Raw genomic sequence first — 18,657 nt, 5'->3', positions numbered from 1 at the left:
GCTCTCTCTCTCAACTGCACCTGCTGTCTCGACCTCTGAATGCTCGGCTATGAAAAGCCAACTGACATTTACTCCGAGGTACTGACCTGTTGCACCGTCTACAACTCTGCAGGTAATCAATGAACGTTTGAACATCTTGAAGAACAATCTGGCGTTAATGGCCATGTGCTGTTATAATCTCCACCCGGCACAGCCAGAAGAGGACTGGCCACCCCTCATAGCCTGGTTCCTCTCTAGGTTTCTTCCTAGGTTTGGGCCTTTCTAGGGAGTTTTTCCTAGCCACAGTGCTTCTACACCTGCATTGCTTGCTGTTTGTGGTTTTAGGCTGTGTTTCTGTACAGCACTTTGTGACATCAGCTGATGTAAAAAGGGCTTTATAAAATACATTTGATTGATTGATTAAATGTGATTGTATAGTGTGAATGTTATAATGTATGTATGCGTGTCTGTGTTAGTGGTAAGGTGTAAGCGGTTCACCTGTCCCATCTATCTGCTCCACCTCCAGGATGTCGACTCCCACCAGTACGTCCAGAAGGCGCTCAATCCCGTCCACGCTGGCGCCCAGCTCCTGGGCTACGAGCTCCGCAGATAGAGGCTTCTGGGACAGCAGCAGGAGGTCAAACACCCCCAACTCACAGGCTGAGAAGATAACCTGATAGGAGGGGCAACAGTCAAGGTCAGGGGTCAGAGGACTCTTGCAGTCTGACAGCATCTTTTGGTGTTTACATAATGTCATTTTGTGAGATCTAAACTACATATCTGTACATTACGTTGTAAATATTTCCAGTGGTTTTGTACCATAGGTCAGGGGATGTCAATCTACATGATAAAGAAATATTATAAAGTCCAACCTTTGAGACTCTGAATCCATTGAAATACTCCAGCAGTTTAAAGGGGTAGTCCAGTTCGCTCTGGGACAGATGTTCTGCCATGATATTGAGTCCTGATGGGGGAGGAGAGGAGAGTGGGATGGAGGGGGATAGGAGAGAGAAAGGCATTGCAGTGGGGGACAGGAGAGAGAAAGGCATCGCAGTGGGGGATAGGAGAGAGAAAGGCATCGCAGTGGGGGATAGGAGAGAGAAAGGCATTACAGTGGGGGACAGGAGAGAGAAAGGCATTGCAGTGGGGGATAGGAGAGAGAAAGGCATCGCAGTGGGGGATAGGAGAGAGAAAGGCATTACAGTGGGGGACAGGAGAGAGAAAGGCATTGCAGTGGGGGATAGGAGAGAGAAAGGCATTGCAGTGGGGGATAGGAGAGAGAAAGGCATCGCAGTGGGGGATAGGAGAGAGAAAGGCATTACAGTGGGGGACAGGAGAGAGAAAGGCATTGCAGTGGGGGATAGGAGAGTAAAAGGCATCGCAGTGGGGGACAGGAGAGAGAAAGGCATTGCAGTGGGCGACAGGAGAGAGAAAGGCATTGCAGTGGGGGATAGGAGAGAGAAAGGCATTGCAGTGAGGGATAGGAAGAGAAGAGTCAGTGGGCAAAACAGAAAAACAGCTTGAATGCAATGTTGAGTTGAGGGACGCAACAAGGAACTTTAGTTATGTTCGAGTGTTTGCTTGTCTGTTTGTTAGCTTATCGGAAAGCCAGACAGTGGGCTACAGGTTCTTCATAATAAAGCAACCTGGACTCAGAGGAAAGACGTAACATTGTAAATGTAAATCTGTCTCCCTCCATTTAGTATGATATGTTACGTTTCGTATGGTATGTATTAATTTGTGGATGTCCATCATCCATTTCGTATGATATGTTATGAATTGCAATTTGTTGTGGCTAGGGATTAGGGGTTAAGGTTAGGGTTAAGGTTAGGTTAAAGAGTTAAGGTTAGAATTAGGGGAATGGTTAGCTATAATGCTACGTAGCTGCAAAGTAGCTAAAAAGTAGTAAGTAGTTGAGAAGTTGCTGTTTGGCTAAAATACTGAAGTTGTCCGTGATGAGATTTGAAGATGCAACCTTTGGGTTTCTAGACCCAAAGGCTACCTAGGCTACCTGGGGCATCAGTTAGCCTGGTGGTTAGAGTGTTGGACTAGTTACTGAAAGGTTGCAAGATCAAATCTCTGACCTGACAAGGTAAAATTATGTTGTTCTACTCCTGAACAAGGCAGTTAACTCACTTTTTTTAGGCTGTCATTGAAAATAAAAATTTGATCTTAACTGACTTGTGTCATGACGTTGGCCTGTGGGTAAGGTTTATGACCCCCCCCCCCATAAATACCTTTCTCCCTTCCCCTCTCTGACCCTACTGAAGGACTGCTGTCCTGTTAAATATAGAGAGTCTGGGAACATCAAACAAATGGGGAAAGGAACCATATTTTGGTAATAAAACCAGTTGGAAATATGCTTTGGAACGTAATGAGTATGGATGTCAGTTCGGTTGTCATCTGAGACATTATGACTGATGACAGGACGACATAAACTGTACCTGGGAAAGTATACACCCTCTAGTTATCAGAGTCACATGGAATTGTTATGCAATTGAAATGTTTGATATTGAAATTGTTTGTTAGGAGATTAAATGTAATTTTAGCTTCCAAATGAGAGAATTGGGTTTTCATAAGGAAAGTGCCCTGCTTGATCAGTGGCCCACCCCTGTGAAGAGACAGGGGTTATAAACGATGAAACACATCCTTCCCCCTCTCCACTATATAAGCCTTTGACGAAAAGATAACCACAGTTGTTCCAGTACGTGAGGTCTGCAGCCTCTACGTTAGAAGGACACACGTCAAGTACAGAACTAAGCCAACCTCGGCGTGAGCTTTGGTGGCGAATGGTATGAACTTTGAGCTTATTCACTACAGAAGTGATACTTCCTAGCCGTTGAGTTAGCAGCGGCCGCTGTAGACGTGGGCTAGGAAAGGACGGACGACGGATCCAGTTTAACAACGAACAGACGAAGATACCACCACGTATCCAATTTACCACCAGAGACATTCTTCCGAGGACAGGAAGATCTGTTGGCCAACCCGGCCAGCATCTACAACCAATCTACCGAAGCGCAGCTCAGAGTAAATATTTATTGCATTTTCCTTTTCCAAATGGGCGGTAATTTAGAATGCATAAGATAATGTATTTACGATAGCATAGCTGCTGTTTCTTTATTCCTAAGTCTTCCCGCTCTTTCATTCAAGCCCAACCTCCTTTCCTTTGTGTAACCAGCCATCATGTATGACATCATTTGTATTCGGTGTATTTGGAATTCTGTGTGATAAGTTTAGGTATTTAGTAAATAAATAATTAAACCCAATTTTACAGTGCCTTCTCCACTTGTTAGCCCAGAGTATACTCTGCTTCCTAAGAATTTAACATTGTTCAATGATCCGAAAAGGGTCTGAACAGACATATTGGAGCCCCCGTGCGAGGAATCTAAAATATGATGACGCTTTCATTTTGATTCAGCCTATATAAAATTGAAAAGCAGATTACATAATATACCAAGTTTATTATATACATTATGGGAATTGTAGACCGGAATTATTGGTGCGTGTGTGCTCTGGAGAATCGCCTCCGTGTTGTGCTCTGACGTAGTCAGTGGGGAGCTTAAACTATACAGTTCTGTATGAGGGCTGATAAAGCTATCTGAGAAATAGAGCGTTTGGCCAAACGCTGGGCTATTTCTGCCTCGCACGTTTCAGACGCGTGTTGGCTAGGTCATTATTAATTTCTCGAGCGAGGACAAAGAGCCAGCCGATTGAAATTTAGGAGAGATTAGCTTGACCAGCGATAAGTATCTCTCTGTCTCTCTCGCGTTTCGATGCGAGTAGACCACGGTGCATTTCGTTGTTTGCCGCGAGTTCCGGTTAAAACATCGTCAAATATCGCCGAAAAGGGTTTGAACATAATACGTTATAAGTAAAACCATTCCCTTGCCAAGGGAATCCTATGTTGAGCATTTTTCAGGCATAAAGTAGCATTAGCTTGCTCGAGATGCTAAGCTAACAAAAGGGAAAACAGCCATTTTGTTATGTGCCACATTGTAAATCCTCCGCCTTGCTGAACGGAAGTCCCGCCCTGGGTACTTCCGCTTGATTTCAGCGTGTGCCAGCAGGGACCTCTGAAGAGTCACCAGTACTTTCCTTCAAGAAGAATTAGTCAGGTGACACTCAAGTTGTTACTCGTGATATCCAGACGGATATCGATGTCTTATTCAATTGAACTAATAAGTGAAATTGCCAGATTTACATTCTCAAGTGGATCTTTTAAATAATATCCAAATTGATGAGTTTTCTAAATGAGACATTGTAATCTTTTTTCCACATTAACCTAGATGAATAAACCTCTCAGGTTAATTCAAGTTTAAATCCCAAATAGCCTATACAGGTTTGATTTATCATTAAAATTGATAAATCAGTAAAATTTGGTTTTTGCAAAACCCATTCAGTAATCCAGTACTGACAGAAGTCCCGCCCCGCGGGAATCCCATGTGGCTTCGGCCCAAGGAAGAAGTGTACCATAGTGGGGAGTGTTCCCAACATTTGAACTACTGTTTACACTTATGATATCCAATCAATGGAGATTGTATGGATTATCATCTCATTCAATTTAATAAGTTAAATTGTTGAACATACCTTAATGTTCTTGCTATCAAATGAGACACTTTTAAACTTCCCATATTAACCTGGATGAATTCAAGTTTAATACCCAGATAGCCTACCCAGGTAGGATTAATCATTGGCATTGATTAATTAATTCAATTTGCTTTTGCAAATTCATTCACGTCCAACTTCCACATTACTGGTACAGTACTGATGGTTCGTCAACATCTATGAATAGATTAAACTTGTCTTTGCAGCTTCCAATGAATTCCAAACCCAAACATTGAAAAAAAATAGGAACATTTTTCCTCTAAATTTTTCTAATAATGTGCAAGCTACCAAAGGAGGTGGTCACCACTCCTCCGCTAATTAGTGAACCTCAACCCATAAAAGGATCGATCTCTGACCTCAGCAGGGATACCAACCCTAATTATGACATTAGCGAAAACACAGCCGAAATTGCGAACGCTCTCCAAAATCAACCATCAAACACAGGCTTTGTGACGGTTCTCTCCACTTTAGCACTTATGTATCGCCATCAAAGGTTGGCATCGATCCAATACCACAGTGCACAGCTGAAACACGTGCAAGACATGGCTAACATGAAGGCAAAGGTGGAGAGAACTGAGCAACTATTGACAAAAGCAGGAAATGAAAACATTCTGCTAGCCGAGGAACTGCGTTTGAAATCGGAAGAATTAAAAGTAATTGCAAATACTTATGACGATGAACGAGCACAAACTCTCCAACAAAATCGTCATCTGCAGGAACAACTCGATTTAGCCAAAACTAAATACGATGTAGTCCAATCCAAATTAGATAAATCTGTCGAGTTATCTATAAACAGGAGCGCACAATTAGATAACATGCAGGCAGTTTTGTTGAACGTTACTCAAGGTAACGATGTTCTACTCCAAATTCTGCAGACCAAAGACGATCAGTTGATGAACACAATGACAAAGTTGGATGACAAATCAGCAGAACTTATTGAAGTCGCTGACCAATTGAATGATGAGAGAATTCAGGTGATGAGGATGGAAATATTGATTTCTAAGCAAGCAGAGGAAATCTCATCACTGAATCTCTCGCTCCGTACTCGAGACCTCTATCTGCAAACCATGACAGATAAGTTTGAGACCGAAAGGAGCAGAGGTGACACTCACGTGTCCAAAATCGGTACTCTAAGCGCTCAAGTGGACTCTGCAATGCAGCAGAAGACCACCCTTAGGTACCATCTGGAGGAAGTCCAGAATGGTCACGCTCTACAGCATGACTACCCATCCAAGCAACCGGAGTCCGGTACTCAAAGGAGTGAAGACGATAGGTTTCAGACATTGCCTCCATCATGTGTCCCTCAGTCTTCTCCTCTTGGCCATTCGGCACTGAGTAATATGGAGCCTCTTGGCCAACAAAGCCAAAGCTTGGCTTCTCCTCTTGGCCTGTCGGCCCCAATTTCTTCTCAGGATGAAGCCAACCCTCTCCGCCCGCTTGACGCGGAATACCTTGACAAACTCGTCAAGAATTTCCCCACCTTTGACCCCGTTCCAGGTCAGCCAAACGATACTGAGACGTTCCTAGCTGACATAGAGGATGCGTTGGGTGGCTACCTGAATGCTACGGGTTCTGACAGGGTTTACCTGTTGAAGCGAACGTCGAATAGACACGTGACGAGGTTCATTCGCCTACAACAGCAACACGTGCTAAATGACTACGCTAAACTTGCCACAGCTTTGAAATTAGAATTCAGTGGTTCTGCGACTCGCAAACACGATAGCTCACTGGCTAACACGGTCAAACAAGCTCGGAACGAACACCCACAAGCTTTCTACCATTAGGCTTCGTTCAGCTTATTTTGGCCTACTCACGGAAACTGGAATGGAAAAGCTGTTACCATTCAAACAAATGTTTCTGTCGAACATGTATCCCACCTTCATTACCTACTTGGGCCCTGCAGCCCACGTTGGCTTGCCTATCTTACAACTCAGAGATCTTGCAAGCACAGCTTTTGAGGCATCAAAAGCTCGCAACACTAAGAGCCCTGACCACTCGGTTTTGAAGTTTGACCAGGAGCACTCACTCCAGTTAGAGGGTGCATTATCAGGTATTGGAGCGTCAAGAGATGACGCACAACAACAGTTTCTACCTCGAAACCATGATTCCAATAACCGCCACCGTCGAAATAACTGTCAAGTACGTCGCCTTCAAAACGACTACCGCTTCAATCGACCTGTTCGCTACGTTCCTGCACCTAACCCACACAAAGTGTCAGAGCACAAGGGTAACAAAGGGTTGAAGGACGATCAAAACGTAGACCAATGTTCTCCAGAAGTTCCACTACGTGAAGAACTAAAGCGAGAACAATTTGAGAAAAGGGTAAAAGATAAGTCACAAGGACTAGACGGGGAATTACCGGACACCAGGTCCGCAGAAATTAACACCCATAGCAAGGACGTTAAAGTTCAAATTTCTCCCGCTCTCATTCAAGACCCTATCCAGGGCCCGCCTGATCAAGAAACAAGCCCCCGGGCTTTGTCTGTAGACTCTGATACAAAATTTAAGAAGAAAAAGGTCAAATGCTTCGTTAAAGCCAAGCCCACTCAAAATCGGAAAAGTCAATCTGCTTCCACCTTGAACAGAAATGGCACATCACGTCGTTGCGAACGACCACTCCACTTTGTGGGGAATATGTCCACTAACCACGAATCTAAACGGCCATACCTGGAAACAGTCCTGGAGGACTGCTTAACTTGTCATGCGCTAATTGATTCGGGTGCGACAATATCACTCATCTCTCAAACATTGTTTGATGATCTCAAAAGGGCTTTGAAGCCAACTAAACGTTGGTTAAAAGTGGAACGATGCGAAACTACACTTCGAGGGGTCACTCAGACTACCTCGCCTCTCACATTGAGAGTCATGCTGAAACTACAGTTCAAGGATGTATCGCTCGTTCACCCTGTGTATGTTACCAGCCTCAAAACTGTACCCCTGCTACTTGGAGCAGACTTGATGGATCGATTACTCCCATTGATGGATTGGAAAACCAACCAGGTATGGTCACAGGCCACAGTGCCTTCTCCACTGACCACCCTGTCTTCCCCTAACGCTAGCTGCAATGCAGTCATTCACGAGGGGTATCTGTCGAAAGCACCCCTTGGGAAAAAGTCGTTTAGAAACCTCTTGGTGCAGAATCCGATTCAAGGAGATATTACGATATCTCGACACATTCCATCAGCCAATCTGATTGACCATTCTTTTCATGATTTCGAGCCAGCTGTCTCTGTGAATGAGCAACTTCCCTCCTCCTTGCAGTCGTGCAATACGGAAGTTGAGATGAACTTCTCTTGCCCTTCGGACACTTCCGCAAGCACTGCGGCCGTCTCAGCAAGAAAAACATTGATGCGCAGAGTACACTCTGCTTCCGATGATACACCTTCTGCTTTGTTGGGGACTGTCACCCCTTACAATGACACTAATGGCGTCAGTCCAGCAACTGACCCGATGACTCCCACTGGTGAAACACTTTGCGATATCACAGACCGATATCCTCGTCTCAGTTTGCAGGTACTGAAGAGGTTGCCACACGCGGACGCGGTGGTGACTGACAGACCTCGACAGCCACTGAGGGTGTTGAAGCACAAACACCAGGAGATTTGGTTGAAAGGTTACAGCCATTCTCATAATAACGCGGCCACTGACAACTCGTACATAGGGTCCGACCTTTTCGTTTGCGCCTCGGACACCAACACCACCCGCTGGTGGGGGGGTCCCGAGACACAAAGGGGGGGAATAGTTGCCCAGACCCATGATGAGCCTCATCGAGGCCGGTGGGGGGGTCGAGACTACGGACAACACCGTACGAGGCCACCAGAGCATAAATCAAATCTAGTTGTAAACTCCCCTATGAGAACAGTGAGGAGCAGACAGGCCCCTAGACGGGGATTATCTTAGAACACATCTAAGATAGTACTGAGGTGTACCACACTGGTCGTAAAGGAAGTCCAATGGACTTGTCCACCTCCATAACAAATGGCAACAATAATCATTCCTTGCCATGTGTAGGTTAAACTACAATACAGCTAGTAATATGCTCCAATCATGTGTTCCGGTAGATAATATTTCAGAATAAATCGGTAGGACAACTGGACCCCTTGAAGACCAGTACCAATACCACAGTCAGTCCAGCAACACTCAGTAAGAGGATTAGTAACCTCACAAGTTAAATTGCTATTGATAATAGCGACATAGGAGTCACTCAGAGTGCAACGCGTGGAGGGGAATCTCCAGTGCACTCTTCCAATAGTTAACACACATGTCACTAATAAATAGGACCCTCCATTCAGGAGGAAAATTATTAGAAGTCATGAACCATGATCACACCACGTACGACTGGTCTAATACTTAGAGTACTTCCGTCGTGAGGTTAGCTCCTCCGTGGATAACATAGCTATGAAATAGACTTCATACCTACTGCCACTACAATAGTGGAAGACACAGTGACTTGTAGAAAAACTACTACAGACTCCCTTGACACCAATTCTGACTGACCTCCAGGCATTGACCTGAAAATTACCTGACTACGTCACACTCATTCTGAACAAGTTGTAATCTGCCAGGATACTTGGTTTTCTTCCCTTGACATGCACGATTGTGTAAGCATAAACGCACATGCACAACGGAACATCCAATTAGGATTTATGCTAGGATCACTTAAGGATCCAAGCAAAATACCAGCCTTAGTAAAGTTGAACATTTACTTCTAGGCCTTTGACTCTACAGCACTCACCAGTTTTCTAACCAGAAGTCCATAGGTCATCCCTGTAGACTGCCCAAAACTAGTGCCTTACAGCTGTAGACTTATCATATAGTTGTCAACTTAGGATAGTACCCTAAGCGCCACCCCGCCAATTAGGAAAGCCCTAGATATGACATTAGACAATGCCATGATAGGGTAATTTTGCCAAGACCATGGACGTAGATAGAATTCAGTCCAATTAGATGATTAAGGTGGCATAACTATATTTTGTTTTGTTTATGCTTTCATTCATTTTGTTTCATTTTCTTCGGCACATAGAAAGTGATAGAGCCATCCCCCATACAACCATCAGTTAGTGCCACAACGCCGCTCATTTGGGAGGAAATGTAATGATATATTTCATGAGTGTGTGTGCGTTGTTAACATCTGCCTAAGTTACTGCCCAGATATTCCAGTCTGGACGACCAGACGACGGGTCCGGTACGGCGATCCCAATCCGGACATCCGCTGCCGAGCCATGGAACGGACATCTTCATTTGCAGAGACCCTACCCGGGTCGACCACCAGAGGGGGGACTGCAATAGCAACCACCAACTGGACATCTGCTGCCCAGCCTTGGAGCGGACTTCTTCATTTGCAGACACCCTACCCGGGTCGACCGCCAGATGGGGACCACAACGATGATCCACAACCAGGACAACCCACGTTCATTTTTATGTTGGTTTACAACATGCAGGTTAATCGCAAGATTGAACCCAACATGGGGGGACTGTCATGACGTTGGCCTGTGGGTAAGGTTTATGACCCCCCCCCATAAATACCTTTCTCCCTTCCCCTCTCTGACCCTACTGAAGGACTGCTGTCCTGAAGGACTGCTGTCCTGTTAAATATAGAGAGTCTGGGAACATCAAACAAATGGGGAAAGGAACCATATTTTGGTAATAAAACCAGTTGGAAATATGCTTTGGAACGTAATGAGTATGGATGTCAGTTCGGTTGTCATCTGAGACATTATGACTGATGACAGGACGACATAAACTGTACCTGGGAAAGTATACACCCTCTAGTTATCAGAGTCACATGGAATTGTTATGCAATTGAAATGTTTGATATTGAAATTGTTTGTTAGGAGATTAAATGTAATTTTAGCTTCCAAATGAGAGAATTGGGTTTTCATAAGGAAAATGCCCTGCTTGATCAGTGGCCCACCCCTGTGAAGAGACAGGGGTTATAAACGATGAAACACATCCTTCCCCCTCTCCACTATATAAGCCTTTGACGAAAAGATAACCACGTGTTCCAGTACGTGAGGTCTGCAGCCTCTACGTTAGAAGGACACACGTCAAGTACAGAACTAAGCCAACCTTGGCGGCGAATGGAATGAACTTTGAGCTTATTCACTACAGAAGTGATACTTCCTAGCCGTTGAGTTAGCAGCGGCCGCTGTAGACGGGGGCTAGGAAAGGACGGACGACGGATCCAGTCTAACAGACGGACGAAGATACCACCACGTATCCAATTTACCACCAGAGACATTCTTCCGAGGACAGGAAGATCTGCTGGCCAACCCGGCCAGCATCTACGACCAATATACCGAAGCGCAGCTCAGAGTAAATATTTATTGCATTTTCCTTTTCCAAATGGGCGGTAATTTAGTAATGCATAAGATAATGTATTTATGATAGCATAGCTGCTGTTTCTTCGTTCCTAAATCTTCCCGCTCTTTCATTCAAGCCCAACCCCCTTTCCTTTGTGTAACCAGCTTTCATACAGGTTCCGTCCACCAGGACGTTTTCTGTATGACATCATTTGTATTCTGTGTATATGTAATTCTGTGTGATTAGTTTAGGTATTTAGTAAATAAATAATTAAACCCAATTTGGTATTGCTGATTCAACTTGTTAGCCAGGGTTCGTGAAGATAGCCAAGAATTTACAACTTTCATTATGAGACTGAAAATAAGATAAGGGTTAATATTGACTGCTACCGATGTAAAGTATTACTAAGTATTTTAAGAGTTTATTCGGAAGATAACGGCTCTATAAACGTTCTTCCGTGGTGCCCCGACTTTCTAGTTAATTACATTAGCTTAATCAGGTAATATTAATTAGAGAAAGAATTTTATAGGTTAGCATGTCATATCACTTAATCCGGCATAGCCAAAGACACAAAACTTGCCTAGTTAAATTAAGGTTAAAAAAAAAAAGACGTTCATTCACTTTTTCCTTAACCCAGGTAGCACAAACATCTGGCCTGATTCTGGCATGCCAGATCTAAAACTGATGGCCCGGGTCTGGCAACCGGATCAGGCATGAGTCCGAAATGAATGACTGTACAGACTAGCCCAGAGTCATTCGGCCCAGATCTGGCAACCTGAACTGAGCCAAAGCTGCCATTTTAGGGCCAGAATCAGCCCAGCAATGGCCCAAATTCACTCGATTCTGAATGTGCATGCATATAATAACGATAATGAACTGGAACAAATACAATAGGATTTCAATAGCTTCGCTTCTTGAACCCCTAATAACCAACGGCAACAAATACAACCGGATTTCACTAGCTTCGCTTCTTGAACCCCTAATAACCAACAGCAACAATACAACAGGGTCTCGCCAGCACGCAGCTTGAACCCCTGATTATATTGGATATTATGTGTTTAAATCTACTTGTATATATGCATTAAAAACCTAAAATGACCTCTTTCAGCACCATGCTTTTCAAGCCTTGCTTGTTTCCCCATGACCCATCGGTTTCCCCATGACCCTCCAGACAATTACTTTTAAGGAAATGCCTTCAGACATTCCAAGAAAATGTATCTGCTGAAGTGTTGGGAGGTCGTCTAGTGGGTCACCAGAGGTCATCTAGTGGGTCACCAGAGGTCATCTAGTGGGTCACCAGGGGTCATCTAGTGGGTCACCAGAGGTCATCTAGTGGGTCACCTGGGGTCATCTAGTGGGTCACCTGGGGTCATCTAGTGGGTCACCAGGGGTCATCTACTGGGTCACCAGGGGTCATCTAGTGGGTCACCTGGGGTCATCTAGTGGGTCACCTGGGGTCATCTAGTGGGTCACCTGGGGTCATCTACTGGGTCACCAGGGGTCGTCTAGTGGGTCACCAGGGGTCGTCTAGTGGATGGGTCACCAGAGGTCATCTAGTGGGTCACCAGAGGTCATCTAGTGAGTCACCAGAGGTCATCTAGTGGGTCACCAGGGGTCATCTAGTGGGTCACCAGGGGTCATCTAGTGGGTCACCAGAGGTCATCTAGTGGGTCACCAGAGGTCATCTAGTGGGTCACCAGGGGTCGTCTAGTGGGTCACCAGGGGTCGTCTACTGGGTCACCAGGGGTCGTCTAGTGGATGGGTCACCAGGGGTCGTCTAGTGGATGGGTCACCAGAGGTCATCCAGTGGGTCACCAGGGGTCATCTAGTGGGTCATCAGGGGTTGTCTAGTGGGTCACCAAGGGTCGTCTAGTGGATGGGTCACCAGGGGTCGTCTAGTGTGTCACCAGAGGTCGTCTAGTGGGTCACCAGAGGTCGTCTAGTGGGTCACCAGAGGTCGTCTAGTGGGTCACCAGAGGTCGTCTAGTGGGTCACCAGAGGTCGTCTAGTGGATGGGTCACCAGGGGTCGTCTAGTGGGTCACCAGAGGTCGTCTAGTGGGTCACCAGGGGTCGTCTAGTGGATGGGTCACCAGGGGTCGTCTAGTGGATCACCAGAGGTCGTCTAGTGGGTCACCAGAGGTCGTCTAGTGGGTCACCAGAGGTCGTCTAGTGGGTCACCAGGGGTCATCTAGTGGGTCACCAGAGGTCATCTAGTGGGTCACCAGAGGTCATCTAGTGGGTCACCTGGGGTCACCTAGTGGGTCACCTGGGGTCATCTAGTGGGTCACCTGGGGTCGTCTAGTGGGTCACCAGGGGTCGTCTAGTGGATGGGTCACCAGAGGTCATCTAGTGGGTCACCAGAGGTCATCTAGTGAGTCACCAGAGGTCATCTAGTGGGTCACCAGGGGTCATCTAGTGGGTCACCAGGGGTCATCTAGTGGGTCACCAGAGGTCATCTAGTGGGTCACCAGGGGTCGTCTAGTGGGTCACCAGAGGTCGTCTACTGGGTCACCAGGGGTCGTCTAGTGGATGGGTCACCAGGGGTCGTCTAGTGGATGGGTCACCAGAGGTCGTCTAGTGGATGGGTCACCAGAGGTCATCCAGTGGGTCACCAGGGGTCATCTAGTGGGTCATCAGGGGTCGTCTAGTGGGTCACCAGGGGTTGTCTAGTGGATGGGTCACCAAGGGTCGTCTAGTGGGTCACCAGAGGTCGTCTAGTGGGTCACCAGAGGTCGTCTAGTGGGTCACCAGGGGTCGTCTAGTGGATGGGTCACCAGGGGACGTCTAGTGGGTCACCAGAGGTCGTCTAGTGGGTCACCAGAGGTCGTCTAGTGGGTCACCAGAGGTCATCTAGTGGGTCATCAGGGGTCGTCTAGTGGATGGTCACCAGGGGTCGTCTAGTGGGTCACCAGAGGTCGTCTAGTGGGTCACCAGAGGTCGTCTAGTGGGTCACCAGGGGTCGTCTAGTCGGTCACCAGAGGTCGTCTAGTGGGTCACCAGAGGTCGTCTAGTGAGTCACCAGAGGTCGTCTAGTGGGTCACCAGGGGTCATCTAGTGGGTCACCAGGGGTCATCTAGTGGGTCACCAGGGGTCATCTAGTGGGTCACCAGAGGTCATCTAGTGGGTCACCTGGGGTCGTCTAGTGGGTCACCAGGGGTCGTCTAGTGGATCACCAGGGGTCGTCTAGTGGATGGGTCACCAGAGGTCATCTAGTGGGTCACCAGAGGTCATCTAGTGAGTCACCAGAGGTCATCTAGTGGGTCACCAGGGGTCATCTAGTGGGTCACCAGAGGTCATCTAGTGGGTCACCAGGGGTCATCTAGTGGGTCACCAGAGGCCATCTAGTGGGTCACCAGGGGTCGTCTAGTGGGTCACCAGGGGTCGTCTACTGGGTCACCAGGGGTCATCTACTGCGTCACCAGGGGTCGTCTAGTGGATGGGTCACCAGGGGTCGTCTAGTGGATGGGTCACCAGAGGTCATCCAGTGGGTCACCAGGGGTCATCTAGTGGGTCATCAGGGGTCGTCTAGTGGGTCACCAGGGGTCGTCTAGTGGATGGGTCACCAGGGGTCGTCTAGTGGTTCACCAGAGGTCGTCTAGTGGGTCACCAGAGGTCGTCTAGTGGGTCACCAGAGGTCATCTAGTGGGTCACCAGAGGTCATCTAGTGGGTCACCTGGGGTCATCTAGTGGGTCACCAGGGGTCGTCTAGTGGATCACCAGGGGTCGTCTAGTGGATGGGTCACCAGAGGTCATCTAGTGGGTCACCAGAGGTCATCTAGTGAGTCACCAGAGGTCATCTAGTGGGTCACCAGGGGTCATCTAGTGGGTCACCAGGGGTCATCTAGTGGGTCACCAGAGGTCATCTAGTGGGTCACCAGGGGTCATCTAGTGGGTCACCAGAGGTCATCTAGTGGGTCACCAGGGGTCGTCTAGTGGGTCACCAGGGGTCGTCTACTGGGTCACCAGGGGTCATCTACTGCGTCACCAGGGGTCGTCTAGTGGATGGGTCACCAGGGGTCGTCTAGTGGATGGGTCACCAGAGGTCATCCAGTGGGTCACCAGGGGTCATCTAGTGGGTCATCAGGGGTCGTCTAGTGGGTCACCAGGGGTCGTCTAGTGGATGGGTCACCAGGGGTCGTCTAGTGGGTCACCAGAGGTCGTCTAGTGGGTCACCAGAGGTCGTCTAGTGGGTCACCAGGGGTCGTCTAGTGGATGGGTCACCAGGGGTTGTCTAGTGGGTCACCAGAGGTCGTCTAGTGGGTCACCAGAGGTCTTCTAGTGGGTCACCAGGGATCTCGTCTAGTGGATGGGTCACCAGGGGTCGTCTAGTGGATCACCAGAGGTCGTCTAGTGGGTCACCAGATGTCGTCTAGTGGGTCACCAGAGGTCATCTAGTGGGTCACCAGGGGTCATCTAGTGGGTCACCAGAGGTCATCTAGTGGGTCACCAGGGGTCGTCTAGTGGGTCACCAGGGGTCGTCTAGTGGATCACCAGAGGTCGTCTAGTGGGTCACCAGAGGTCATCTAGATGTTGTATAGTGGGTCACCAGGGGTTGTCTAGTGGGTCACCAGGGGTCGTCTAGTGGGTCACCAGGGGTCGTCTAGTGGGTCACCAGAGGTCGTCTAGTGGGTCACCAGGGGTCGTCTAGTGGATGGGTCACCAGAGGTCGTCTAGTGGATGGGTCACCAGAGGTCGTCTAGTGGATGGGTCACCAGGGGTCGTCTACTGGGTACCCAGGGTCGTCTAGTGGGTCACCAGGGGTCGTCTAGTGGATGGGTCACCAGGGGTCGTCTAGTGGGTCACCAGAGGTCGTCTAGCGGGTCACCAGAGGTCGTCTAGCGGGTCACCAGAGGTCATCTAGCGGGTCACCAGAGGTCGTCTAGTGGGTCACCAGGGGTCGTCTAGTGGGTCACCAGGGGTCGTCTAGTGGGTCACCAGAGTCTTCTGGTGGAGGGTCGTTGTTCTGCCCCAGTCTCTGTTCATGTTTTGAAGCTGGGCAAATATGTCCTTGTTCTGTTCTCTCAGGATCATCAGAAGGGTCACCATTTTCCTCAGTACAGCGGTGAACAACTGTGTATCACAAGATTAGGGGTGTAAATACATGTAGGCCTAATGCTATTTGTAAAATGGGAGTGTCATACTTTAAATCATCCGGGTGCATTTTACAGTTAAAACATTAACAAAACAGTCACCCCAACACTGTTTTGGTAAAGGGTTGAGGAATGGGGCTAGAGAAATGTAACTCAGATTCATAGAGCTAACGATGCAAGGACTGGCCATCCATTAAATTAACATTATAGTTTTGACCATTTACAGTGTTTGTTTTCAGTTAAACAGGCCTCTATTTTTTACATTTACATTTTTGTCATTTAGCAGACGCTCTTATCAAGACCGACTTAAAGTTAGCGCATTCATCTTCAGATAGCTAGGTGAGACAACCAAATATCACAGGCATAGGAAGTACACTTTTCCTCAATAATAATTGATGAAGGACAGAGGTGAAGGACAGAGGATGAGGATGAAGGACAGAGGATGAAGGACAGAGGATGAAGGACAGAGGTCATGTCTGGACTGTAAGAGGTAGGGATGCTGTTGGGGATGAAGGACAGAGGTCATGTCTGGACTGTAAGAGGTAGGTAGGCTGTTGGGGATGAAGGACAGAGGTCATGTCTGGACTGTAAGAGGTAGGTAGGCTGTTGTGGGGGATGCAGGGCGAAGGCTCTATCAGGACTATAAGAAGTAAGGGATCTCTAGGGTAGAGTGGCTTTCAGTCTCGGGTAACAGTTTCTCTCTTTGCTGTTCAGGGTAGGTCTTTGAGGAGGGCCAAAGGTAGAACTACTCTGGAGGGCAAAAGGTAGAACTACTCTGGAGGTTAGTAGAAGCTGGTGGTGAAATAAATAAAGCTACTTTCCCCTGCCGTCCTGCTCTCCTGTCATCAGCCTCTTCATCTTCACCTGAGGTCAACTTCCTTGCTCCTCTAATGGAGGAAAACATGCAAAGTTGAATAGAAATGCAAAGTTTACAGATGTTGGAAGTCACAGAATTAAAAACAAGTTATTCACATAATAAGAGATGATTAGCATATGATGATAAATATAAAACACTTGTAAAAGGTCAAGTTCTATCGGTGTTGAGAAACTCTGCCCATGTCAGTAATATATAACGGTTCTTTCAGTCTGGTTATCATCATACATTTGCTTTTAGATTGAAAGAAGCGTGTTCACGCCTGGTTCAGCTCTGACTGCGTGGCCATGCCTGGTTCAGCTCTGACTGCGTGGCCATGCCTGGTTCAGCTCTGACTGATGGGTGACTTTTGGATTGAAAGAAGCGTGGCCATGCCTGGTTCAGCTCTGACTGCTGGGTGACTTTTGGATTGAAAGAAGCATGGCCACGCCTGGTTCAGCTCTGACTGATGGGGGTTTTGCTTTTGATTAGCTTTACAGATTAGATTTATAGCACAAAGTAGCAAGGCTGTATGATTAATTGAATTCAGATCAAAATTGTGATATTGATATGTGAAATATCCGTATTGCAAGAGACTTGTTTGACCCCCTTTAGACTTCTCAACTGCCTGGTAGTGCACTGTAATTTCCTAAATAAACATCAAGCTGAAAAAACAATTACTATTTCAGTTGTTAGTAAAGTATAAACATTTTGGGGGAATTAAAAAAAAACACACAATCTACCTGCAGTGAAGCCGCTCAACATTGACATTACATTCAGTCATCCAGCAGACACGCCCATGCAGAGAGACCCACAGGAGCAACCAGGGTCAAGCGCCCCGCCCAAAAGCACAAATACAGATCCCCCACCCAGTCGAATTGGGGACCCGAACCAGTGACCTCTCGGTCACCGGTTCAAGCTCACAACCGTCAGGCCACCAACCATCCAAGACCCACCCACATGGACTTTACTTCTTGTCAAAAGAGTTTTGAAACTGTTTACAGTGCATTTGGAAAGTATTCAAACCCCTTGACTTTATCCATATTTTGTTACGTTACAACCTTATTCTAAAATTGATTAAATTGTTTTTCCCCCTCATCAATCTACACACAATATCCAATAATGACGAAGAAAAAACGGACATTTTTGCAAATGTATATAAATTAAAAAAATATGAAATATCACATTTACATAAGTATTCAGACCCTTTACTCAGTACTCTGTTGAAGCACCTTTGGCAGCGATTACAGCCTTGAGTCTTCTTGGGTATGACGCTACAAGCTTGGCACACCTGTATTTGGGGAGTTTCTCCCATTCTTCTCTGCAGATCCTCTCAAGCTCTGTCAGGTTGGATGGGGAGCGTTGCTGCTCAGCTATTTTCAGGTCTCTCCTGAGATGTTCAATCGGGTTGAAGTCCGGGCTCTGGCTGGGACACTCAAGGACATTCAGACTTGTCCCGAAGCCACTCCTCCATTGTCTTGGCTGTGTGCTTAGGGTCATTGTCCTGTTGGAAGGTGAACCTTTGCCCCAGTCTGAGGTCCTGTCATCAAGGATCTCTGTACTTTGCTCGGTTCATCTTTCCTTTGATCCTGACTAGTCTCCCAGTCTCTGCCGCTGAAAAACACAGCATGATGCTGCCACCTCCATGCTTCCCTGTAGGGATGGTGGCAGGTTTCCTCCAGACATCTTGCTTGGCATTCAGGCCAAAGAGTTCAATCTTGGTTTCATCAGACAAGAGAGTCTTGTTTATCATGGTCAGAGTGCTTTAGGTGTCTTTGGCAAACTCCAAGCGGGCTGTTATGTGCATTTTATTGAGGAGTGGCTTC

At 47.1% G+C, this 18,657-nt stretch overlaps 1 protein-coding gene across 2 annotated transcripts in view; it reads right to left on the bottom strand.

Annotated features, from left to right (window-relative positions):
* The window catches only part of asmt2 (acetylserotonin O-methyltransferase 2), an 84,746-nt gene that overhangs the window by 54,655 nt on the left and 11,434 nt on the right, over window positions 1-18,657 (bottom strand). Inside the window, exons 2-3 of one of the 2 annotated variants that reach the window (XM_014211603.3) lie at window positions 852-943; window positions 478-652 (exon numbers count right to left, since the gene is read on the bottom strand). In XM_014211603.3, the coding sequence (XP_014067078.2) occupies window positions 478-652; window positions 852-932 (256 nt within the window). In that variant the 5' untranslated portion in view covers window positions 933-943. Of the gene's footprint in view, window positions 1-477; window positions 653-851; window positions 7,217-18,657 lie in introns of those variants that run through there. The other variant, XM_082955834.1, reaches the window with a different exon arrangement.

The sequence above is a fragment of the Salmo salar genome, chromosome 09 (genome assembly GCF_965601325.2).
Source record: "Salmo salar chromosome 09, fSalSal1, whole genome shotgun sequence".
Taxonomy (NCBI): Eukaryota; Metazoa; Chordata; class Actinopteri; order Salmoniformes; family Salmonidae; genus Salmo; species Salmo salar.
This window is presented reverse-complemented; position numbering and strand designations above follow the sequence as displayed.